The sequence below is a fragment of the Loxodonta africana genome, chromosome 1 (assembly GCF_030014295.1).
Source record: "Loxodonta africana isolate mLoxAfr1 chromosome 1, mLoxAfr1.hap2, whole genome shotgun sequence".
In the NCBI taxonomy this organism is placed as follows: domain Eukaryota; kingdom Metazoa; phylum Chordata; class Mammalia; order Proboscidea; family Elephantidae; genus Loxodonta; species Loxodonta africana.
This window is the reverse complement of record NC_087342.1, coordinates 136898225-136925570: the sequence shown is the minus strand read 5'-3', so window position 1 is coordinate 136925570 and position 27346 is coordinate 136898225. Positions and strand designations below refer to the sequence as shown.

Below are 27346 nucleotides of genomic sequence, written 5' to 3'. Positions count from 1 at the left end.
ATAATAATTTCTTTCTCCTAATGGCTGCATAAAGAAAACTAAATGTAAAAAAAAAAGGTAATCAAGAGGGTTGTATCTAATATCGTACCAAAATTGAGCAGTTTAAATGCACATATTTTTCACAGAAGTTATTGTGTGGAGTCCTGACACAAATTAGCTTATTTAAAAAGTCTAATACATATTTGTGTTATAAGTTTTTTTGAACAGTTAGTCCAACTAGAGTAGTACTTTAACAGATCAATGTTCAGTCTATAATTACAGCCTCAGAGTCTTCCCAAGTGGCAGACGTATGGACAGTGAATAATTAGTGCTTTGTATTAACAGATTTTTATTCTTTCTGATATTAGTGCATTATTATAGAAGTATACTATCAGTTGTAATCCAGGTATTTATATGTTAATAAATATGAAACCAGTGTCTTGTAAATTATTATTATTATTAACTAAAGTATTAGTGAGATGGATAAGTTCTAGAGAAAACAGCTAACTCCAGGTTGCAAAAGCAATTGAATTAAAAATGAAAATTTCCAACAACTGATTGGAGTTTTTGTTCCCCAAATTCCATGCTACTTAGGTTGAGTTCGTAATTGAACTGATGGCTTTTTTTTTTTTTAATTCTTCTTTCTTTTTGGCCGCTTTGGACAAAATCCAGTGTTGAGAGTGATAAGTGAGATTTTTCTTCTGAAATGAAAGACGCTGGAGATGCTGAATGGTCAGCCATTTGTCACCACAATAAATACCAGGCAAATGTAATTTCTGCACAAATTCATACACCAACAAAGAGTTGAGAAGAAAATATGCTAGAAGATGTGCTTTCTCTTAGCACCACAGTGAATAACTACATTACTTTTATATTTATAATCTTTTTCCAGGGTGGAAGAAGGTACTCAGATTAACATTGCAAATCCTGGACTCTAGGGAGGGAATTGGACTTTGGGAAGGGGGTGTTTTCAGTGTTTGGTGGTTGCTCCTCTGACTCCTTGACCGAGTGTGCACTCTCTTCCAAGAAGGCTTGTGTTTGGAAAGTACTTCGTGGTGGTGAAAAGTTTGAAAAGAAAAGATTAATCAAAGGTTGGGTCTTTCATGCTCAATGCATAACATATTCAGTTTTTGGATATGAACTCTTACCCAAGAAACTATTGAAATAATATTCAGGGGCTGAATGTGAGCTTCAACTGCAAATAAATTAGAGGTCAACTTTACTTAGTCTTAACTCATTCCTCTTAAGTTTGGAACTGTGTTGCCTTAAGGATTTTCTTTATATTTTCTGCAGAGTTCCTAATACCTTGTAGGAGTTCATTGGGAGTTACTTCTATTTATTTTATTCTTAAATGCTTAAAGAACTAAAGTGTGAAGAAAACTGTAAATGGAATATGACTGCTCTACATCCGGAGTGCTGTCAGAAGGGAGGAACACTCTGGTCTACCTAATCTTTGTCATTTATTACAATGGCACCAAATCATAATATTCTAATCAGGGTAGTGGTCTCACTTCACCACTTATCTACAGTCACCATCCCTCCCTCCAATACTTTCTAATTATTCAGATACCATTTGCTCAGCTTTCCAATGCTCCCAGACATGTCTGGCTTCTCCTGGAATCTCTAACGTACTAAAAGTTTTGGATTATATTTCTCCCAAGAAAAGAGGGACAATTGTGTGCAGAACAGTTGCCCGGATTTAACACACCATTCCCAAACCTCCAGGGACAGATCCTGGAAGAATGCTCCCCTGCCCTAACTAAGGAACATAAGTATAGTGCTTCTAGCATGCTCTGTGGCTTTCTTCTCCCTGCCTGCCCACTCCACCCTTACCCTCACAACTCATCCATTCCTCAGAGTTCTGGAGCACAACCTCCTGCTGCTAAAAAAAAAAAGAAAAAAGTCTCCTGAGATGAAAGCACACTGAATTGGCAAGCCCAGTGATCGCCCACACTTTGAGAAACTTCTCACTTGCCACATGCTGAACTAGATTTTTCTCATCAATGTTCAGGAATCATGTCCTCTTTATTTACTCTTTTCCTGATGAATTTGAATAAGGAGCAATTAGAAGAAGATTGGGTTTTAAGAGCCACTGTTGGTCAGGTCATGAGGCTCAATGACAACCATATTCCTAAAGGATAGGAGCCTGGCTACTCTTTCTCTCTGGGATTCAGTACGCTATTAAAAAGTTATGATTATCTTAGAAGATTCCCAGTCACAGCAAACTCAGGACTCAACCTGGGGATCCATAAGTACAATAATACTTTATATGGGAAATATATTACTTTGGAGAATACATTTTAGTTATATATGTTAAAAAGTTTAAGGCAGGGAGAGCCCCCATTTGGTTGTATGCCATTCATAGCAAAAAAAGATCTCCACATTGCATAGGCATGCTACTAATGTGAACTTGAAAACTAACCAAATGTATTTAAAAGTCACTAATTCTCTTTAATAAAAATTATTTCATTCATTGAGTAAATGATAATTGAGTGAACGTCCATACTTGACCTGCTCATTTGCTTGTTCTCTTTCTCTCAGACTTCCAAATACAACCCACCAGTAAGTTGTCTTGATTCTCCTTCCAAATCATACGCAGAATTTGTCCATTTTTCTCCAGTGTCATTGTCACTACCTAGTCCAAAGCAACATCTTAGTCCACACTACTGTCGCATTGTTTGTCTGGGCTACTGCAATAACTTCCTTTAGACTCCTGATTTCCATTCTTGTCCTTTTCTGTCCCCACATACATTCTCTACATATTGGCCATGTAAATCAGATCCTTCGGAATAAAATCCAACTCCTTACCATAGTGTGGCAAACTGGGCCAAGATAACTTGTTTGTTTCCAATTGTCAGATCTCATTGGAAGATACTGTAATTCATAACAAATGATACATCATAATGAAAGCAAGTCTCCAACTGAATTTTGCCAAAAATACAGTTATTAACAAGCAGTGCTTGTAAACTTGATGAAGTTCCAGCCCTCTGTCCTATACATATGCTGATAAATTCTTTGCATGAAAGGTTCAATCAAGGTAGATGCAACAATATGCTGGCACAGAATCAGCTAATTTTCTGGCTAGGTCAAGTGATGGAACCCTGCTATGTTTGGGGGACAAAGGACCAAGTGGGGGCCTGGACCTAGAGCAACACTCCTAAAGACTTTAGGCTGTTGGGCTCACCGGGTTATTATGCTCCATTCAAGGATGGGGGTGCCCCATATCTTGAACCACTCATTTCATCAGTAAAAAAATGATTTCTAATATTCCTTATGCTAATTAGAAAACCTTCTAGTGTAAGGTGAATACCTTGAATCTTATCATCGCTTTCTCTGGAGCACATACTCCTCATAAGGGTACTTTAAATGTTAACTAAATACCCCAGGTATAGAACAAAACTAATTCACATACACACTAGCGCTCTTCAGACTTCGGCTTTTAAAAATAATTAGGCTGTGCCTCCCACAGCCTAAATGTTCTTACACCTGCCTCCCAGTAATGCAGCTGGACCTTGTACCTCTCTTGCTTTGCTCTCCATGCACCAGTCACACTGTCCTTCTTTCTTTTCCTGGAATTTCCCACACTCCTTCCCACTTCAGAGCCTTTGCACTTGCTGCACCCTGTCTGGAGCCCTCTGCCTCTGCTCTTTGCATGGCTGGTTCCTTCTGATCATTCTGCCTCAAAGTCACTGCTTCAGGGAAGGCCTTTTTAGGGTAGATCTCCTGCCCTCAGTCCTGTCTTTTGACAACCCCCCCACCTTCCTTTTCCTCAAGACACTTATCACTAGGGTGTGAACCCACTAGGACAGGGACCTTGTCTGTCTTGTTCACACCATATCTCCAATATCTAAGACAATGCCTGGATCATGCTGGGGAACCAATAAGCACTTGTTGAAAAGTGAATATAAGATACTTTCTAAAGACAGTTCAGTTATACATTTCTAGCTACAGTGACTCTTGTCATTAGGTGCCATTGAGTAAATAATGACACTACGTGACAGAGTAGAACTGCCCCATGGGGTTTTCTAGGCTGTAATCTTTATGAAAGTAGGTCACCACGTCTTTTTCCCACGGAGCGGCAGCATGGGTTTGAACTGCCAACCTTTCAGCTAGCGGCCAAGTGCTTAACCATTGTGGCATTGTGACTCTAATGAATGTTATATTGCCCAATGAAATATCTCCCCGATGTTCCAAGAGACTTCGAGCTAGGAATATAATTTATCCAGGGAATGCTAATTAATTATGATAAATAGTTACAGCTATTACTTTTAAGTGACCGGTAATAGTAGGGCTTTAAATTAATTCTGAGTGCAGCTGTTTAGTGGTATTAGCAAGAGAGAGAAACCTGTGATTGACCATTCATGCTATTCGTTTTAAAGATTTTTCAAAGGTAACAAACATTTCCTCTCGCTATTATCATTTGTCTCTAAATATTGATTTGATATGGTTTGAACATAATCAATGCCTCCTCGGGACTATTAACTGCAGCTGGAATCCTTAGAAGCAGACTAAACACAAGATGCTACTTGATTATACCATCAATCCCGACCTCTTGATACCCTTTTTAAACATGAGTTTATATAGTCTGTGTTAAAAATAGACCACTAATTTACAAAGTGCCTACCATCATCAAAATGAGGAAGCTATGTACAAACATACTATTATTTATTTATTGTAGGTCCACTGTGCATCAGACTGTGGCCTTGATTCACATTATCTTGTATAGTTCTCATAACAACCATGCAAGTTAAAATCCATATTCCCGTCATACAGCTGAGAAAATTGAAGCCAGAGCAGTTATGAAACACACCCGTGGTTATCTTTCAAGATGCAGGGCCAAGATTCATTCCCCAGTCTGTGGATTGCCAAGATGCCCCTTTCCCTCCACACTAGTGCAGCCACACATACGCGAGGGGGTGGCTGCAACTGCTTCTTTTCTTTTTCTTCTTGAATTTCAGTTTTCCCCATCCATATTAAAATAGCTAAAAACAAAACACAAACAAAGAAAAACAACCAGTCAGTTCAGTATCTGAAACACAAATGCTGCTTCGTGTAATTTTACTAAAATAACTCAATAATCAAAACCATTTATTCAGTACTACAACCTTGAAGCATGGACTAATTATTATTCTAAGGTCATGTGAATAAGAAGTTAAATATGTTCTTAAAGTAAATGGTATGACTGAACATTAGACGTAGAAAAGCAATTATCTATTTTTTCTTTATATTATTTTCTATGCCATATACATAATAAGAAAAAATGGCTTGTATTATATAATATGAAAGCTACCTCACCACTTTAAAATGCTCTGGAAGCATTTAATTCTATTAACCTTAATGTTAATTTGACTAATTTATCTGGTATCATGTTTTCATTTCATAATTAAAACAGAATTTCTTAACACAAATGGTATATATATTCTATGCATTTGGGTTAGAAAAAATATATACTGGAATTTTAAGTTACCCAATGGCTTTTTGACTGAATTTATTGTGTACTCAGGAAGGAAGGAAGCAAGGAAAAAAAAAAAAAAAAAAAAGCAAGGGAAAAAAAAAGTGAGAAAACTAATATGAAGGGAATAGAAGGCTTTGGAAACATTTGTATGAATGATGATCTAGATATTCCTTGATATTTGGGTGATGTATTCACCCACTTTTGTTTATTTATGTGGCCAGCACATTTTTGCTATTTTAAAACAATTTTAGGGAAAGAAATAAATTCAGGCAAAAATTTTGTGTTTAAGACAAAATGATTCTTAAATAACGGAGAACTTGGCATTGTGTAGTGTTTTCATTTAGATACAAGTGAATTAACCTGCTTTTTGGTTGAAACTTGAATCCTGTCCTGTTGGCTGAATCATAGATGAGGCTCCATTGGGATCCCTATTTATATTCCAGCATGTGCTGAATAGAACTGTATAGAGTTTCGCTAATATGAAAAATCAGGAGTGACGCCCATTTGACACTTTGTGCATACCTTTTTATCTCACGTCCTCCTCCCCAACCTCACCCACCTCCCACATACTTTTTCCTCAGAGTAGAGCATAATTCTCCTTAACTCGCTGTGCTTCTTCAAAGCTGACTTCCCTTCTCGTCCTGGACAGCTCCACCCCTGCTCACAGACCGAAGTAAATCTGCACAATAATGAGCCGTATAAGGGAGAAATGACATCATCAGTTAGTGGTCCCAAGCTGTTTTGCACAACATTCACCTTTCATTGTTCTGATGACAGGGCTGGAATGTGACGGTTAATTCCCTGTGGAGTAGGGGGCTGAGCAGGGCCTGCTGCTGTTGAACAAACTTCAGTACCCCCTTATAAAACACAAAAACAAAAAAAGCTACTATGTTTCCTAGTTATAAGGTAAGGAAGTCAAGATCTGTTTTGATTTAAGCAATGCTGGTTATCTAGTCCATGTGCATTTCATTTGTTAATAGGCTTACTTGGCAGTAAACTCATTTCTAAGTGTTACTGCAAAGAGCATCTTGGAGGCTGGGTTTGAACATTTGTAGAGCCCTGACTAATCTGACAAGGGCAGTAAGTCTTGACAACATTTTAGCTTGCGGCTACAGGTTTTACTGAGTGTAGAGGGTAACAACCTTTGAAAATAACCAGTTTATCGTGGCTTTCCTTGAAACCCCAAGTCCTTGACTAGAACTGGCCAAGATGCACCTTGTTTTGGTATGAGGAGTGCTCCTGTTTTTCTGTGGAGGGAAAAGTAATCTCATCCTACAGAAACACTGGGAAATTTGTATCAAAAAAAGAACTGAAAAATCTCTGATCTCATCATAAATCCTACTAATATGTTCTGAGGCTTGTAACAGACATTCTGTGTACCATAACTATATCTTCTAATTTATGGTTTCTTGATGAGCAAAAAAAATTAATTTGAGGTAGAATATTATTTCCAAAGGTTTCTTTGTTGTTGTTTGGGTTTTCTGCAGATCTCTCTTTGCCTATTTGGAGAAGGCTTGTAAAAGTTGGCAATGCATTAGAATGCATAGTGAACCCGGAAAGCTTGTTCTGACACAGTGTTGCAGTGATAACAAGAATAATAATGCAAATAGGAAGTTTGATTTCAAAGTGGGAATGAAATTAAAGTTGAGACTATGTTAAACAACTGTGTAAAAAGTTCAGTTTAAATAATTTTTCAAAATGCCAAAAAAACCCAAAAAACATTGTCTGAATTCAGCAGAGTGTATCAAAATAAATAGCTTGTATTTACTGTTCAGTAGAGCTGAAGGGTACTGTGAGCCTTTCACAAAAGAACTTCACTTGGCCAAAATCAAATTTTTATAGCATGATTTCAGATTCACATGACCTGCTTCATAGAACTTTGAACACAGGGCAGATGGTATGGTTTTCATTTGTGTAGATTTAATTTTGTGGAACATTGATCGTTAATGGTGTTTTGTCTCTGTTTTTAAAGTTATGAAAATCTTGAGTTTACTACACAGATCTGCTTGGATTCTTAATTCCATGTGACTAAACAAACTAATGTTTACTTGTAAAACTAAATATCCTTCCTACAACAGAAGGATGCTTACATTCCCTTTTCTCTAGATTAACTATAGTCAGGATCAATACAAAACTAATGGTTTGGGGCTTGGGAGTGTTGTTTTTACTTTTCCCATCATTAGCTTTAAAATTGTTCCAAAACTGGATAAAATAATTAGATAAATGTTTACATAATTTCACATAAGCTGGTATTTAAAAGTTTTTAAAAGAACTTTAGATACAATGGCAATAAAGTAAACGCACAATTTTAAAGAAGGAAAGGATTATTTTTCTGAGCATTTAAATGCATGGAAATATACTACTATAAATGATTTATATACTTAAGTTGGTTTGCTACATTATTTTAAACAAATCTCATTTATGGAATTAGAATTACCCAAAAGTCAAATTAGATTAATAGTATCTTAAAGAAAAGTTTTACTGTAGAATATGTTTTTATTTTGTGAACCTTCATAATGTAAAAGTGTAAAATCATAATGCATAAGTGTAAAATCATAATGCATATGCTTCAAACCGTCACTTTTGCCCAGCACCCTATAAATGCATGCACAGTGTAAAAGGAGGGATATTTGTACCTTGTGGATGGTCTTCAGCTTGTTTGAAGTGTCAGGAAATCTGATTCATGCTCTCAGCTCTTCCCCTTACGTTCAGTGTGAGCACAAGCGCATCCTACAGTGGAGAGGCCCCTCTACTGAAGCATGTGGAAGGACACCCTGGCATTGTGATTTCAGGACGTAAACTCCTCCTGCCGAAATAACTTCCCTACTGTCTGGCCTCCCTAGGGAAGTTCTTCCATTTGGAGGGAGATTCCTGTGCTAATGCATGAGTGTTACCTGGATGGAGCATCTGATAATTAGGTGTGATGAAACTGAGTGACATGTTCTTTGGGCATAGGCTAAGAAAGGCCACCTGGAAGCAAGAGCCCAAGGCAACACCTTTAGGTGACAAACGTCTCTGGTTCATGGCTTTTCCTGTATGTACGTAGTGAAAATCATTAAGTAAATTAATTAACCTGGCTTATTCTTTAAAAACCGCATAAAACAACATACGAAAGAAAGAGTACTTAGTATCTGCTTTTTACTGTTTAAAAAAGATTTCAATTGACCCATCTGAGAAGATGTTTGAAAAGTACTTTGAACAATTTAGGAAGTATGTTGACACAATAAAAGGCATGTTGTTGTGGGTAGAAACTACTAATCCATGCCCACAAGATAAACAATAACACTTTCATGTTTCAAGAGTGAAGTTATTTTTTTCTTCCATTCCACCAATAGAAGCATCTATTCACTTTGCCTCCGCCCTCCCCACTGTCTTTGAAGAATTTATTCCCATGGGGAGGTAAGCGGAAGACACAAATTGGCAGTAAGTTTCAATTTAGCATTATTACTAATAACATCTGACATTTAATGAGTACTTAATCCTTTACGTATAATAATTCATGTAATTCTGACAACGACCTTGTGAATTAGATACAATTATTACCCTACTTTTATGGAGGAGAAAACTGAGGCAGTGATAACTTTAGAAATTTGCCCAAGTTAATAGGCGGTATAGGTCACTATGCAGCAGAATTGACTTGACAGCAATGGGTTAGGTTAGAACTGGATTTAAGTCCAAGTAGTCTGGCCGGAATGCTCCTTAGAAGCAAGGATGGCGAGACTTCATCTCACATATTTTGAACATGTTATCAGGAGGGATCAATCCCTGGAGAAGGACATCATGCTTGGTAAGGCAGAGGGCTGATGAAAGAGGAAGCCCTCAATGAGATGGATTGACACAGTGGCTGCAACAATGGGTTCAGGCATAACAATTGTGAGGATGCCGCAAGACTGGACACTGTTTCGTTCTGTTGTACATAGGGTCACTATGAGGTCGAACTGATTCCACGGCACCTAACAACAGTCTGGCTTGAGACCATGAACTGTGAACTATTACACCGAGGGTAAATTTTGAAATGACAAGTGTAGAAAAAATATATATATACTTACTACTGGTGAAAATTATTGGCATGTTTGAGTTACAGAGATAAGTTTTCTACCCAAATTACTACATATGATTTCATATTTGGTCCTTTAATCAGGAGTTACCTGTTTTCATCTCCTGAATATGCCCATTGAGCTTTCCGTATTTGTGGTCTTTATTTTTATTGAAACAGAAGTTTCCTAGCTCTAAATATCCTACTGTATAAAATGAGGAAAGTAGGCAACTAGGCTTCAGAACTATCATGGAATCCAATGCAAGACCCTGCCCTGCTGCCTAGCATTAAGTAGGGACAGATGACAGTACCTTACTGTCTGTTCTGAGGGAAAGGAGGAACTCGCCCACCTTCTTTTTTCAGCTTTACTTTTGTTTTTGTTCCTGTTTCCGCCTTCCCCCCATAGCTGTGAGTATGTGGCTATAAACCACTCATCCTTCCCTTTTCAACTCTTCCTTGATCCACCCTCAACGGTCACTCTCTCTCCTCTATTCCAAATCTGTTTTAGGAGAAACTATAATGTGTATAAAGTTGTGTGTTGGGTGTAGAGAGGGAAAGTGACCCTGAGGTTTGTAATTTACCTACAAAGTGTATAATCTATTCAGTAATATATCATTCAGGGTTCCAGTAAAACCCAGGTGGCGTACTGAAACCAGGTAATTTAAGAAAGTCACAAATGTTTGGGTGGGTGTAAGGAAGACAATAAAAGATGATGCAGTTTCCCAGGGTTAGCAATAGGTGGGAGAGCCCTAGTGGCACAGTAGTTAAGCACTCAGCTGTTAACTGAAATTTCATTGGTTCCAACCCACCAGCTGCTCTGCAGGAAAGATGTGGCGGTCTGATCCCATAAAGATTATTGCCTAGAAAACCCTATGGGGCAGTTCTACTCTATCCTATCGGGTCGTTGTGAGTCGGAATCAACTTGATATCACCTAACAATAACAACAGTAATAGGTGGGGAGTCCCTGGGTGGCACAAACAGTTAAGCACTAGACTACTAACTGAAAGGTTGGCGGTTCCAATTCACCCCGAGGCACTTTGGAAGACAGTCCTGGCAAGCTGCTTCGGAAAGGCAACCTGCCTTGAAAACCCTTTGGAGCAGTTCTATGCTGTACACATGAATTTGTTATGAGCTGGAATCTACTCGACAGCTACTGACAATAACAACGGTAATAGCTGGAGCTTTTAACATCCCTTAACTTAAAAGGAAGGAGCTCTGATGGCGCGATGGTTAAACGCTGGATTTCTTACCAGAAGTTCGGCAGCTTGAACCCATTAGCTGCTCTATGGGAGAAAAGACCTGGCGATCTGCTCCTGTAAAGATTATAGCCTCAGAAACCCTATGGGGGCAGTTCTACTCTATCCTATAGGGTCGCTGTGAGTCAGAATCAACTCCTCCACGGCATGCAATAATAACAGCAACAACCTAAAAGGAGTAACTGTATATGTAGGAGAGGGCCACCTAACTGGGCAGTGGTCCTTAGTACAAGCCAAATGTCCAAGACTCACTCCAGTGTTCCATCAGTGCCTCCTACTGACTAAACCCTACTTGAAGCAGAAGGAGTTTGTTAATATAGTCCCTAAAGGTCAATGTCACGGACCACAGAGCAAGGTTGGGAAGAGTGAACAGAAGACCTGGAGAAATAAGTGGAAAATATGCAGCCCAAAGAATAACAATGAGAAGTATATATTTTGGTGGTCATTAAAATAATAAAATATACAAATTGATAGCTAGTTTAATAACTTCAATACATGTTTTTCTACAACTGTACATAGCACTGATTCATAAAATGAATCAATGTCTATAATGAAAAACCCTTCTTTACCAAGAAGCTCAGAGCCTTTATTTGCATCATTCAAAATTTTATAAAAGAAAACTGTAACCCTTTTTTTTTTCAAAGATGGAGAAAATTGAGACCTAAAAAAGAACATTTCAAAAAGGCATAATACCAGAAAAGAGAAGACTTGGAAATTCCTCTTGCCCATGCTCACTCAGCTTAGTTGACTTTTCAAAGAACTAATTTTGCCCTCTGCTCAAGTCATAGGTTCTTGAGAAAAATATGGGCAGCAGGTACATTGTAACTATCTCCCTAAGATTCCAAATGGTAGGACTTAGATCACTTGGCTAGGATGTGATGCTAATGGGGCAGTATGATTAAGAAGTGACACAAATCATTCACCCATGTCAAAATGCAGGGGTAATCCTATATAATTCTTTCTACTTTAAACTTAACATTCAAAACCAGTCAATTATACTTCATAATTATCCCTGTAGTCCTCTCCTTTTCTCTCATTATTATTGTGATCTTAGTTTAATCATCCTTTTTTCTCTCTCTCTTTTTTGCCTGAAAAATTGCAATACTTTCATAACTGGTGTTCCTGCCCCTAGTCTCCCCCTTCTGCAGTCCATATACCACATTACTGTTACAGAGTTCTAAAATCCAAAAATGACATTATCCCTCTCCTTAAATCCTTCAAGAGCTCTGAATAACCCTCAAAATGGAGCCCAGACTCCTTAGGATGACATACAAGATGCTTGATGATCTGACTTCCACCTTCTTATTGCTTGACATTTTTCCGTCTCCCACTGTGTGCTTTGACTTTGACTCTGCCGTTCTGCATGAGGTTCAGTTTTCTTGCCATTGATACTTTTTCCTCTGTGTGGAATATCATTTTCTTTTGTTCATTCATTCATCGAATAAATATTTACTGAGTACCTACTCAGTGTCAGGCTGTGTCCAGGGGCTGGTGTTTAGCCATGGGCCCTGCCCTTGCGGAGCTTACAAATAAATAAACCAGATGATTTCACACAGTAAAAGTGCAGTGATGGAAATAAATAGGATGACATGATAGAGAATGACTGGGCAAACTATTTTTAATAAAGTAGTCAGAAATGCCTTTCTGGGGAGGGGCATGCGAAGTGAAACCTGAAAGATGAGAAAGAAGAGCCCATAGCACTACTAGGTACAGTGATGCAAGTTGTAGCCTGCAGGGGCACCTGACCAATGAAAAAAGGGGAACTGAAATCTAGCTCTCACTCATCATATCAAGCCAGGCACCCCAGCATGGGGCTGGTTCACAGAGGTGTCACATGGGCTGCACCTCTGATAGCAGAGGAAGCATATTGGGAAAGACAATTGCAAAAGCCGTGAACAACTTCCTCCTCCATCTACACCCTTGGGTGTCCCTAAGTAGCCTATATTTAAAGCATAAATGACACTTTGTACATGGTATTGAAATTGTGTATTTAACTAGATACATGTTTTTATTTTTATTTTTTACTCCTAACACCTAATATACTGGCAATGCAGGGCATTCAACCTATCTTTGTAGAATTATTGAGTAGAATAATGAATCATGGTTTTTTCTATATGAGTCAAGGAGCTTCCCACTAGAGTGTGTGGTCAGAGAGCTACATCTCAAACAGTGGCCCTCCTGATGGGCAGCCAATCAGAAAATGACAGTCATTTCTATGGTTCTTATGAACAAATGACAAACAATTCTCTAGACTTTAATTTTTACTTATGACTGAGAGCTATTTTTGGAGCCCTGGTGGCACAGAGGTTAAGTGATATGGCTGCTAACCAAAAGGCCAGCAGTTCAAATCCACCAGTCCCAATTGGAAGCCGTATGGGGTAGTTCTACTCTGTCCTCTAGGGTTGCTATGGATTGGAATCGACTCAAGGGCAACTTTTTTTTTTTTTTTCTTTTTCTAAGAGCTCTTTACTAGTAAATACTAAGTGATTTATTTATAAGTGTAGCATTTATAAATTTAAATTAGCATGTTATTAGATTTTCCTTAAAGATGAAGCGAGTATTTTACCACGGAGTCTGGCTGCCCCCAATGTTGCAAATGCTTACTGAGCATGTGCTCACTTAGTAGTGGGAAATCTCATAATCTTCAAGAAGAATAATTTATCAGTCAAGAGTTTTTCATGGTTTTCAGTTGCTGCCATCCATGCATTTTAAAGATAAATTATTATTGGTTAAACTTCATAATCAGTTTAGTTGGCTGGGGGTTGTTGGTCCATAATATGTATCCTTGGTTTATAACTTCCAGCAAGTAGACTTTAAGGCACACCATGAGTATGGCCATTCTAAAGCAGAATTATGCATAATCCCCTCAACATCTGATGAAGAGTAAACTGCCTCAGACTTATTTTGTGTATCTTCTATTTGAATTACTTGGACCAAAAGTAAGAAAATTACTGGATTATTTATTTATGGGTTATAATTTTATAATACAAAATCATGTGTATAACATCAGCACCTTCTCTTATGAAGTAAAACAGTTCATAAAAGCTGCTAGCAATAAGTATACTGATTTTATTTTCTTCCCTTTCAATTTTTTACCACCAAGTTCTTTTTCAGAGTGGGATTGCATGAGATAAATCTTCTGTCCCACTAAACTGGGCCAGGGTTAAAAATCTGAGATCAGTTGCTCTAAAATACTGCTGGTCTTCACAAGAAGGGAAGAGGACTGCTGGTCTTCACAAGAAGGGAAGAGGAAAAAGTATACAAGGGCCTTTATAAATTCGTCTCTACTACTAAGAAATACAAAACAAAAACAAAGTTCAAAAGTGTGTGTTCTTTTGACTTGCCTTATTTTTACATATAAAAAATGATTAGCACTCAGTTATCAGAGGTTGGACCAGGGTGAGGCAAGTGAAGCACTCATCTTGGGTACAAAATTTAAGAGGACACCAAACACCTCAGTAATCAAGATACATAATATTTTGATGCAATAGTCTTTAAAAATAAAAATTAATGCAAAAAATCCATGATGAACAAAATATTAAAATTTCAAAAAGGTGGGATGTGACCCTACAGTTATAAAACCTAGCCTTACTCATCTCACCCTAATCCCAGCTTTGCACAGTGTATCAGGGACATTAGATTAATTCTGGATAGTAATTATTAAAATAGTCACTGTGCAGAAGAACTGAGATGATTTATTAAAAAGTTTAACAGTTCTTCCTGAGTCATTTGATAAAACCATGTCCTATCATGCTACCAAGCTGCTTAGCTCTGTATTTTGCTCTCATTGGTTAAAAAAAAAAAAAAAAAAAAAAGCATTGTAATTAAAGACTTTGAACTGCATGCAGGTTTGACTCTTTTGAGGTTCATTCATCTTTAATTACTATCATGCCATTGCTAGTTTTAACCTGCCCTTTCTCTTGAAGGACAGAGAGGTGCATGTACAGGGAGAGTGAAGAAAAGCAGAAATAGTGTGCTGAGAAGGAAAATTACAATGATCTGGCCAAGCGTACAAGTTGAAATGAGCCTAGGATGACTTGTAAGGTGATATCAGTGTTTCAGAATGGGGACTGATGGAGTAAGATGGTGGCAAGTGGTAACATCTAAAGGGAGAAAAGACAGCACTGATGCTCTGGGGTTCAATTTTTTTCGGCAAGAATATTTCACTGGTGGAGGTATGTACATATGTAGACAATACCTAGCTGTCTCTCTTTTTGAGAGACATTGATGAACATTACCTACATCTACTATTTCATTTGGGGGCTGCAAAATGATAATATTTTATAATTCTTTATTTATTAATCAAAATGTTCTACTATTAGTTCTTTTTTTTATTAGCTGGATTATTTCTATAAAGAGAAACAAAGAGATTTAAAGTTAGGTGGGAACATGTTCTTTCCATTGTATGTATTTTTTAAAAGGTTAAAATAGTGAGCCTACCCTGTTTCCTGTGTCTATGTCCCTGTTTCTTCTTTTTACAATCAAAATCTCAAACGATCACTCTCAGCTACTTGCCTCCTTTTTTTTCCCCCTTTGGCTAAGTTTAACCTGTATTTTGTCCCTAACACCATTAAAACAGTTCCTACGAAGGTAATTGATGATTGGCATATTGGCATATCCCATGGAAAAGTTTTTTTTGTTGTTGTTGTTGAAATTAAAACAATGGATTTCCCTGTTCTTCCCTTACTTGATCTCTCCAGAGCATTTGGCACTATCGTTCCTTTATCTTCTCCCTACCCCTCAGCTTCTGTGAGTCCATTGTCACTTGGTTCTCTCTAGTCCCTCTGGCCACCCTTGCTCAGGCTCACTCGTTAAGTTTCTTGGTCTTTGCTCATTTCCTTAGTATCCGTGTCCTTTCTCTGTCCTTACTCCTTTTACTCTCTACACACCTTCTAGTTATTCCCTCTTATGGCTTTAGATTGCACCAGTCACAGTGACTCCTAATCTGTATCTCTGACCTAGATTCATCTTCCCAACTCCAGGTTTACCTGTCTGAACACTTTGCATGTATCATTCCATTTAATCCTTACAACAGCCCTATGAGGAAGGTACTATCATTTCCTCGATTTTACAAATGAGAAAGTTGAGGCACAAAGAAGTTAAGTAATTTGGCCAAGTGTATTTGAATGTTAGTAAGACTTTGGAAACGGCTTGTTATAGTCTTCAACAAATATGCAGAGAGCTCAGAATGGGCTATGTTCTGGGTGCCAGAGACATAACAGTGAATAAAATAGAGAAAAATTTCTCTTTTCAAGGTGTTAGAGAAGACAGTAAAAAAAAAAAAAAAAAAAGAATAAGTAAAATATATAGTGTGTTAGATAATAATAAGTACTATGAATAAAAATAAAGCAGGAAAAGGAAATAGGAAGTTTTATTGTGAAAGGCACAGTTTAGAATAGAGTGGGTAAGGGAGGCCTCAATGAGAAGGTAATATTTGTGCAAAGATTTAAAGGAAGTTGGGGAGTGATGCATTAGAACATCTGAGGGATGAGTCTTCCAGGAAGAGGGTACAGCAAATGCAAAGGTCCTGAGGCTAGACCATGCCTGTAGTGTTTTAGGAACAGTGACAAAGTCACAGCTAGTATGGAATGAGTGAGGGAAAGAGTTTTAAGAGATGAAGTCAGAAATGTAAAAGGAAAGGTGTGATCATTTTTAGGCCATTGCGATAATTTGATTTTACTCAGACTGAAATGGGAAGCTATTGGAAGGCTTTGAGCAGAAGAGTGACAGATCTGATTTACCTTTTTTATAGACTTACTCTGGCTTCTGGGCAAAGAACAGACTGAAAGCAGGCAAGACTGGAAGCTGGCAGTCAGCTAGGAGGCTATTACAATTATCCGGATAAGAGGTGATGGTGGCTTGGACCAGGATGGTAGCAATGGAGGAGATGAGAAGCATTCGGAATAGATTTTGGAGGTAGTGTTAACAAGATCTGCTGAGGAATTGAATGTGGGGTATAGGAGAAAGAGGGGAGTCAAAGATGACTCTAGATTCTGGTCCTAAGCAATTGGAAGGATGTGGTTGTCACGGACTGTCATTTACATGGGAAAGACATAGTTGGAACAGGTTTGTAGAGGAAGATTGAGAACTCAGAAGAGATGAAGAGATAATGAATAGCCCAGTGGGCTCCTAGCTAATTGAATGACAATGTCCATGCTACTGAATGGATTGATGTCAGCAGGAGGGAGATCTTGAGAATGTTTTGAAGGTCTCTGTTCATTGACCTGTCTTTTTCTTTAATAATTGCAGGTCATTTTATCAATGACACAATGCTAGGGAAAGGCTGATATGTTGGGTGACAGCATCCAAGGGACCTTGGCAATTCTGGGAAAATAGACTGAATCAAGCAAGGTGAAGTTAATCTAAACAAACACAAAGTCTTGCAAATTTAAGTGGTTCAAACAATTTCTATTTGAGGAATAGCATTGTTGTTAAAAGCGTACTGGTTGTGGTCAAATAGACCTGGGTCAGAATCCCAACCTCACCCTTGATTAAGTCAGATACTTTCCCTTATTTATAATATGGCATAGTAATGCCTTGCTCAAAACGTTGTTGTGAAAACTAAAATGAAACTATAAAGCACTTCACATACTGCCTAGAATGTAATAAGCATTCAGTAAAAAAGCTGTTTTATGATTAAACACCTTTCTTCTACCCCTTATTTGAGGGAAAAAAAAAGGTGTTAGGAAAGATTGGAATCTGGGATAGCTTTTAGGAGCCTCTTGAAATGGTATTAGAACGAGAGGTTTTCTAGGACCTGAAACATCACTTTCCCAGAACAGTATTTCTTGTTGGTTCCCTAGCCTCACCTAAAAATGTATTTCTTTTTGGTCCCCTAGCCTCACCTAAAAATGTCAACCTTCTCTTTATCTTCCCCACCTCTGCCTTCACCCCTTTCTATCTCAAGATTCGTAACCTATTTTATGTTTTCTATCATATTTTAAGTCATTCTTTTATAATGTTTATTTTTAACCTATCTCCCTTTATCTAACATCTGAACACATTCCAGGGCTTTTTATATTATTTTTCTTACTGTATTTTTTAATGGGATATAATTTGCGTACAACAAATTCACCAATTTTAAGTGTACAATTTGATGAATCTTGGTAAATGTACACATCATCAACGACCATAATATAGGACATTTGGGCCTGTACTTTTATACTCTTCTAATTGAATATAATTAAATTTGTGAATAATTAATAAGTAATTATTATAATTAAATAAAATGTAAACAAATAAGATAATTATATAACATATAAATTAAATAATTATAATTATTAAATAAATAAATACACATGTTTTTAAATTACAGATTGCAAGATAAAAACATATATAGTTATAAAAGTATGAAAAGAGAAATGAGGAATATGTTTAAGAATAATTGTTAAGAAAGGCAAAAGAATTCTGAAAAACCTATTAGATCATTTACTGGTCTTCCTTTGTCCACTATATAAGATAAATGCTTGGAGAAAATTAAGAACTTGCCAAAAATAAATTTGATTTTAAGATACTTACGGCTTTGCCTGTAACTGCTGAGGAGAATCAGGGTACTAATTCATCTTCTCAGCCTTGGGCTTCTGGTTTGTTTCCTTTTTATGCTAATTATATTTAGAATCAGAGTTCCTGGGGACTTTTGGAAAATAGCAAGGTGGGCAGAGAAGTGAGTGGAGTAGAGATGGTAAGTTTAGTAGGCACTAGCAACACTAAAATTTTCTTATTCTGCCTTTTAAATAGCATAATTACATGGACAAGAGTGCCCAATAATGTAGAGAAAATTAATTGAAGCATAAATTAGGAAAATGGGACGTAATATGCCATATTCATTCTGTTTTGTGAACAATTACATGTTAATGCTTGTGTTATGTAAAATAAGAATTTCTAGACATAACGAAAGGAAGAAAAAACATCCCACAGTAGAATGCTAAATTGATTGGGGAGGTAGATAAAGGGAGACAAGTACCTATCCCTGCCTTCTGAAATTCTCTACCTTTGACTACCATGTTGCTCCTTGTTCTTCTCTCTCCTCATATCACTCTGGATTGGCCTTTGGTGGCTCCTTCTCATTCTTTTTACCCCTTAATTTTAGGCATTTCCCAAAGCTTTTTTCTCCGTCCACTTTTTTTCTTTCTACATGTTTTCTTTCTTGGAGTTCTTGTTTATTCCATGTCTAAGGGAATATCCCCTCCCTTATTGAAATAAAAATCCAAGAATCATCAAGCTTTAGCACGCAAGAGTATCCGTGTAGGGAGGAATGACTGACAAGATGGCTCTACATCACCTCTGTTCTTCTTCCTCCTGGAATTCCTTTCATTTTAATTATCATTGTTCTCTCATTAGATCCCAGGGCCTGCTGTACCAACAAAGAGCTCACGTTCAATTTGCATCAAATCCCTTCCCTTTTTTCACTGTAGCAGAGATTGGAACTTTTTTTAAAAAAGAACAAAAGCACACAAACAAAGGCACACAAACAACTAAACACAAAAACCTGTGAGAGATGCAAAAAGCCTCAACTCCGCTTGATCTAAAAATATTGTTCAGGGTTCTGATATTTCCAAAGCCATTTTGTAGGTTGTCTGGAGGTTGTTCACTCTCCAGTACTAAAGACAGATATTCAGGGATAGTTTGCTCAGCCCCCATGAAGAGGGCTCCTTTTCTCATTTGAGGTTTCCCAGTCCCCTCTTTTCTAGGGGATTGACAATTAGAATGACCACATTCCTCAAGGCCGTTACTCACTAGATTCAGAGACACTCATTGTCTAATAAACCAAAACCAACCCCATTGCCATGGAGTCGTTTCTGACTTGTAGAGACCCTATAGGCCAGAATAGAACTGCCCCATAGGGTTTCCAAGGAGGGATGGAAGATTCTAACTGCTGACCTTTTGGTTAGCAGCCATAGTACTTAACCACTGTGCTACCAGGGCTCCCATTGTCTAATAGCCAATATTAATATCAAATAACTGGCCTGATAACAACCTTAATATCCATTCAACAAAAATTTATACTTAGCTCAGCATTGTGTGGGGCTTTATGTACCTTATCTCTATATAGTTGTCTTCTAAATCTGTGTTTCTAGCTCCAATTTGTTTATTCATTCTTCCTCTCAATTATCTATTCAGTCAATATTTCTTGAGCACCACCTATATGGCAGGCATAGTGTTAGGTTATGAGGGCAAACAAGGCAGACCTTCACGGAACTTGTATTAACAGAGATAGGCAGATATTAAAATATAATAAGTTGATAAGTGTTTGTATTTGGGTGAGAATAATAACAATGATATAAAGATAGCTAAAAGTCATTAAAAAAATCTTGTGCTCAACTACTAGCCTAAAGGTCAATTGTTCAAACCTGCCCAGTGGTGCCATGGAAGGAAGGCCTGGTGATTGGTTTCTGTAAAAAAAATCCAGCCAAGAAAATCCTATAGACCGGTTCTACTCTGTAACACGTGTGGTTGCCATGAGTTAGAACCATATACATATACATACACACGTTGTTGTATGCTCTTGAGCCAATTCCAACTCATAGTAACCCTATATGACAGAGTAGAACTGCCCCATAGGGTTTCCTAGGCCGTTTTCTAATCTTTATGGGAGCAGATTGCCAGTTTTTTTTCCTCCCGTGGAGCTGCTGGTGGGTTCTGAACCGCCAACCTTTTTGTTTAGCAGCCAAGCACTTAACCACTGCACCACCAGCAATATATATAGACATATACTTATTATATGCCAGGCACTGCTTTAAGTGCTTTCATATATTGACTCATATGCACCTCACACAAATCTTATGAGTTAAGCACTATTTTGGAAACCCTGGTGGCATAGTGGTTAAGTGCTGCAGCTGCTAACCAAGAAGTCAGCAGTTCAAATCCCCAGGCACTCCTTGGAAACTCTATGGGGCAGTTCTACTCTGTCCTCTAGGGTTGCTATGAGTCGGAATCAACTCAACAGCAGTGGTTTTGGTTTTTTAAGCACTATTTTGATGCCTATTATATAGGTGTGAATGTTAACATATATAGATAAAGTCACTTGTCCAAGATCTCAAGACAAATAAGTGGTACAGCTGAGATTGTAAAGCAATGAGTCAGGAGGCTGTTGCTTAAGCTTGAACTGGGGCAATGGCGTTGGGAAGCACTAGGCTAAATCAGTTAAGATATATATGGAATATAAAATTGATAGGTCTTATCTCCAAAACACTACATTTCTAATTGCCTAGTACACTTTTCAACTTGACTGTCTCGCTGTTGCCTCAATTTTTTTTTTTTAACCAAATCTCTTTTCCACATGTTTTTCCTATCTCTGTTATAGGTGCCATGATTCACAATCATTCAGACCTAAAGCCTTGTAGTAATTTTTTTCTTTCTTTCTCTCTTTTCCTCTTGTGAGTAGTCATTCCCAAAGCCCATGCCAGTTACCTTTTGCAAAGTCTTCATGATTCATCCCATCATTCCCATTCCCAATGTCCTGTCTGTAGAAGTTTAGATGCAAAGCTCAATGCAGGTAACCTGGTGAGGAAGGCTGTTTGGCAGGCTGTCCTGACTGAGTCTTCCCCATGTGACTTTACCACGGACCTGGATCTGATCATACCATCTGGGAAAATAAATTTTGGGAGCACGCAGAGAATGGGACATGTATTGCTGTTAGGTCCACTTTAACTAAGATAGTTTAAGATATGATAAAAGAGGGAAGAGAGGAACAAGTAATGTGTCCAGAAAAAGAGATTGAGTGGGGTAATCACAGTTAGAAGGACCGGAAAAATGGGCTTTCCTGAAAGCCAAATTCCTTGTCCTCAGAATGAGTGTGGCACTTTGCCAAGGTCATGCTCTACCTCACAGTACTTCCTACAGGTCAGTAGATTTTTCTCTGGCTGAAAGATTCATGCCCTGGGCTTTACAATCAAAGACAGAATAATGACCTAAAAAAACACTGGATAATCTTCAGTCTGAAAGAACAGCATACGCTCCAGGTTTTATATTTGTTTCTGTTTTGTTACATCCACGTATTGAATCTATACGTCAGCACTTAATTCTATCGAAATCTTCTAAACTATCTTTTGAGGTTGGTATTATTTATTAGCATCCCTTCATCCTCCTTTTACAGGTGAGAAAACTGAGAGTGAGAGAGTTTCAGTAATTGGCCAGAGGTTGCAAAGTGGCAGAGCCAGAATTCAAACTCTCTGTCTGACTCCAAAGGCTGTATTTTTAGCCACTCCAATTCACTGCTTCTAACAGGCATAGTAACCATTTTGTGGAAACAAAAAGTATACTTAAAAAAATTTTTAGAAGTTTTAACATTTTAAGTTTAGAATTAAAAACTGATATTTTCAATGAATATAGCACTGATAGTTAAGATCAAGGAATTGAAAATGGACCATTTATATTGATGATAGCTCCTTGTGTCTTTCTTAGTCTATGGTTCTGTGACAGTATTTTTAGTTGTTTGGACTCCAAGTAAAATGAGATAATCAATAAAATGCCCTTATTACACATTAAGGACCACACTTAGTGAAGCTATTATAGTATTCATGCAAATCCATAGGATTTGAAAACAATCTTTTTTCTCCCATTTTAGGGATAAAGTTATAACGATTTTTTGGAAGATATATATTTAGTTAAATTGATGTTTGGACATAAGGGTGTATTTGATATAAATAAATTCTATAAAAAATCTTAATGGCATCATCAGGATCATTTCTATAGAAATTTTTATCTGACACTGGATTTGATAAGTAGCTTTTAATATATATCCAGTCATTTCTTGCTCAATGCAATGGGAAACTCTTAAATGCTATCTATTTGGCTGTTAGCTAACCTAATCATAAATATTAAGTAAATCATTCAGAATAAACAAGGTACAAAAGATATTGAAAGAATCAAATGCACTTAAATGAATGTGTTTTAGTAGTTGTTCATAACTTGCCTCTATTATAAACACATTAATTACTAAAATGCATTCTTAGACTAACATATGGTGAATATGATTATTTTAACTCTGTTTTTATGATTATATGAAAATAACTGTTAAAAATCAGTGCAACTTAACTGACCAAACAAGAGTGGGCAATAGTTACTCTGGTATGTTTACACTTCTACTTTTTACAGCTTACATGAGTACCAGAGAGAAAATACATTTCATAATGTGAAACATTAATAATTGCTGTAGCTAGCACATTTTTCAAATTACAGTTGCTGGAATTTCCTCCCCACCTAGTTTTCTATCAAACAGAAATTATTTAAATCAGAAAACTGGGACAAGATGCTGTACCAGCTCTGGTGTCAGTTAAAATCAGCTGTGTCAACTAGCTTTGGTACCAGAAAGCCCATTTTGCATTGTCTTATCAGGTGATAGTGGCAGAGTTTGTTACAAGGGTCCAAAAAATAAGAAAAACTTTGAAGGTTCTCCTTTTTGGGGACTTTTTTTCCATTTAAACTTCCCTTGTCTCTTGCAAGAAGTTATACGATACAGAGGTGAGGAGCATGGGTTTCTGAATCTTACTGCCTAAGTTTGAATCCTAGTAATACCACTTAATGATTGTGTGACGTGTGGCAAGTTACATAATCTCTGTAACTCATTTTCCTCATGGGGATGACAGTAGCAGTACATGTCTTGTAGGGTTGCTGTGAGGATAAAATGAAGACTAGTGCCTGGGATGCAGAATACACTATATAAATAGTAATTATTATTATACAACCTAAGTTTTATGTCATGATTATTTTTTTGAAGTACAGAAAAGTATTCATGCCATAAATGTTCAGCTAACTGAATTTTCACAAACTGAACAATCCAGTGTAACCAGCGTGTAAATCAAGAAACAAAAACTAGCACCCCAAGAGCCTTCCTCATGCCCCCTTCCAGCACCAACTTCTCTTTAAGGGTAAACAATATCCTGACTTCTACCTTACTGGCTATTTGTTAAGCCTTGATAATATAGCAATTATTAAGGGATTTATCATGGTAGTATTTTGTTTTTTAATATCTAAGACAAACCTATTTGCTAATTAATCTTTTAATATATAATTGTTTTGTTTTCTAGGTTGAAAAAGCTCCTTGAACAAGAAAAGGCTTACCAAGCCCGCAAAGAAAAGGAAAATGCTAAACGGCTCAATAAACTAAGAGATGAGCTTGTCAAACTCAAGTCCTTTGCACTCATGTTGGTGGATGAAAGACAAATGCATATTGAGCAACTTGGTCTGCAAAGCCAGAAGGTACAGGATCTTACTCAAAAACTGAGGGAAGAAGAAGAAAAGCTGAAAGCCATTACTTCCAAATCCAAAGAAGACAGGCAGAAATTGCTCAAGTTAGAAGTGGACTTTGAACACAAGGCTTCAAGGTTCTCTCAAGAGCATGAAGAGATGAATGCTAAATTGGCTAATCAAGAGTCTCACAACAGACAACTTAGACTTAAGCTGGTTGGCTTAAGTCAAAGAATTGAGGAGCTAGAAGAAACCAACAAAAATCTTCAAAAGGCAGAGGAAGAACTTCAGGAATTAAGAGATAAAATTGCCAAAGGGGAATGTGGAAACTCCAGCCTCATGGCAGAAGTGGAAAATCTGCGAAAGCGTGTGTTGGAAATGGAAGGTAAAGATGAGGAGATCACTAAAACTGAATCCCAGTGTAGGGAATTGAGGAAGAAGCTGCAAGAGGAAGAACACCACAGTAAGGAGCTCAAACTTGAGGTTGAGAAGTTACAGAAGAGAATGTCTGAACTGGAGAAATTGGAAGAAGCATTTAGCAAGAGTAAATCTGAATGCACTCAGCTACATTTAAATCTGGAGAAAGAAAAGAACTTAACCAAAGATCTGCTAAATGAATTGGAGGTGGTTAAGAGTCGAGTTAAAGAACTTGAATGTTCTGAAAGTAGACTGGAAAAAGCTGAATTAAGCCTAAAGGATGATCTTACAAAGTTGAAATCATTTACTGTGATGCTGGTTGATGAAAGGAAGAATATGATGGAAAAAATAAAGCAAGAAGAAAGGAAAGTGGATGGTCTCAATAAAAATTTTAAGGTAGAGCAAGGAAAGGTTATGGATGTAACTGAAAAACTAATTGAAGAAAGTAAAAAGCTTTTAAAACTGAAATCTGAAATGGAGGAAAAGGTATATAATTTGACAAAAGAAAGAGATGAGTTAATAGGCAAACTGAAAAGTGAAGAAGAAAAATCTTCTGAATTAAGCTGCAATGTTGATTTATTAAAGAAGAGACTTGATGGTATAGAGGAAGTAGAAAGAGAAATAACAAGGGGAAGATCTCGAAAAGGACCTGAACTCATCTGCCCGGAAGATAACAAGATTAAAGAACTAACACTTGAAATCGAGAGATTGAAGAAACGTCTCCAACAGTTGGAGGTGGTCGAAGGGGATTTGATGAAGACAGAGGATGAATATGATCAGCTGGAGCAGAAATTTAGAACTGAGCAGGATAAGGCTAATTTCCTTTCTCAACAGCTAGAAGAGATAAAGCACCAAATTGCCAAGAATAAAGCAATAGAGAAAGGTGAGGCTGTGAGCCAGGAAGCTGAGCTGAGACACAGATTTCGGTTGGAAGAAGCGAAAAGTCGAGACTTAAAAGCCGAAGTCCAAGCTCTTAAAGAGAAGATTCATGAGCTAATGAATAAAGAAGATCAGCTTTCTCAGCTCCAGGTGGATTATTCTGTCCTTCAACAAAGATTTATGGAAGAAGAAAATAAGAACAAAAACATGGGGCAGGAGGTCCTCAATTTGACCAAAGAGTTGGAGCTTTCTAAGCGGTATAGTAGAGCTCTCAGACCCAGTGTGAATGGAAGAAGAATGGTGGATGTTCCTGTAACATCGACAGGAGTACAGACTGATGCCGTTGGCAGTGAAGCAGCAGAGGAGGAAACTCCTGCTGTGTTTATACGGAAATCCTTTCAAGAGGAAAATCATATCATGAGTAATCTTCGACAGGTAGGATTGAAAAAACCTATGGAGCGATCCTCTGTTCTAGACAGGTATCCTCCAGCAGCAAATGAGCTCACTATGAGAAAGTCTTGGATTCCATGGATGAGAAAAAGGGAAAATGGGCCCACGATCACTCAGGAGAAAGGGCCTCGAGCAAATTCCAGTCCAGGGCACCCAGGAGAGCTAGTCCTTTCACCAAAGCAGGGTCAGCCTCTGCATATTCGAGTGACTCCAGACCATGAGAACAGTACTGCCACTTTGGAGATAACGAGCCCAACATCTGAAGAATTTTTTTCTAGCACCACTGTCATTCCTACCTTAGGGAATCAGAAACCAAGGATAACAATTATTCCATCACCAAATGTAATGTCTCAAAAATCAAAAAGTGGAGATACTACTCTTGGTACAGAACGAGCCATGTCTCCAGTCACAATTACTACATTTTCCAGAGAGAAGACCCCAGATAGTGGAAGAGGTGCATTTGCAGACAGACCCACATCCCCCATTCAGATAATGACAGTGTCTACATCAGCAGCACCAGCCGAGATAGCTGTCTCTCCTGAATCCCAGGAAATGCCCATGGGAAGGACTGTCCTCAAAGTCACCCCAGAAAAACAAACTGTTCCAACACCAGTAAGGAAATACAACTCCAATGCCAATATCATAACCACGGAAGACAATAAAATTCACATTCACTTAGGTTCTCAGTTTAAACGATCTCCTGGGACTTCAGCTGAAGGAGCAAGTCCTGTTATTACTGTCCGGCCAGTCAACGTGACAACTGAAAAAGAAGTTTCCACTGGCACTGTCCTTCGCTCTCCCAGGAACCATCTTTCATCACGGCCTGGTGCGAGCAAAGTGACAAGCACTATCACCATTACACCAGTCACAACTTCATCCACTCGAGGAACCCAGTCAGTGGTGAGTAGAAGAGGTTCCAAAGTGCAGGCCAGTGGAGGGTCAGCGAGGTGAGCAGTGAGACTAACCCCACATGCCCAATGTGACAGAACCACAAGCCTCTCACTCCATGAGGCCGCTAACAAACATTCTCTAGAGGACTGTCTACACTGTCCCGAGAAAAGAAAATCATCTAATATTTTGATAAACTGGGATAATTTTGAGGGGATTTTTTTCAGGTAAGTTATGGAAACCCAAAAATGCTTTCAAAGATGGTCTCTTTAAAATGGCAGCATATAATAATAGCAAGTTTAAAATTTGATTATTGTATTGAAAATACTTCTTAAAGTGGAGACACTAGGAGAAATAGTCAATATACAGGGTGGATTGAAACTGTTGCTACATTATTATTTCTATAACCTAAAATAGTCAACATAAGTAAAAAATAAAAGAATTCAATATAAAAATATTTTTAAAAGCAAAAATGAATATTTTATTTATAGTACTTTGCAGAAAGTAGGTGCTTGGTAAACATTTGTATAATAACTAGCTGGAAGGCTAAATAAACAATCATAAGAAAGCATTTCCAAAGTATAAAAACCAGAGCTTAAAAATAAATTCTATTTTTCCAAATATTTTCAGCGATTGTCTTCATAGATTGGGGACAAATTGGTAAATATAATTATGGAATAAAAACTCATAGCTGTTGAGTCGATTCTGACTCATAACAACCCTATAGGACAGAATAGAACTGCACCAAAACCCTGTAGGACAGAGTAAAACTGCCCCATAGCGTTCCCAAGGAGCGG

General features: G+C 37.7%; 1 protein-coding gene across 3 annotated transcripts in view; it reads left to right on the top strand.

Annotated features, from left to right (window-relative positions):
* The window catches only part of FILIP1 (filamin A interacting protein 1), a 236788-nt gene that overhangs the window by 193709 nt on the left and 15733 nt on the right, over positions 1–27346 (top strand). For all 3 annotated transcript variants that reach the window (XM_064288095.1, XM_064288091.1, XM_023544335.2), the window contains exon 5: positions 23756–26561. In XM_064288095.1, coding sequence (XP_064144165.1) covers positions 23756–26561 — 2806 coding nt within the window. The remainder of the gene's footprint in view (positions 1–23755; positions 26562–27346) is intronic.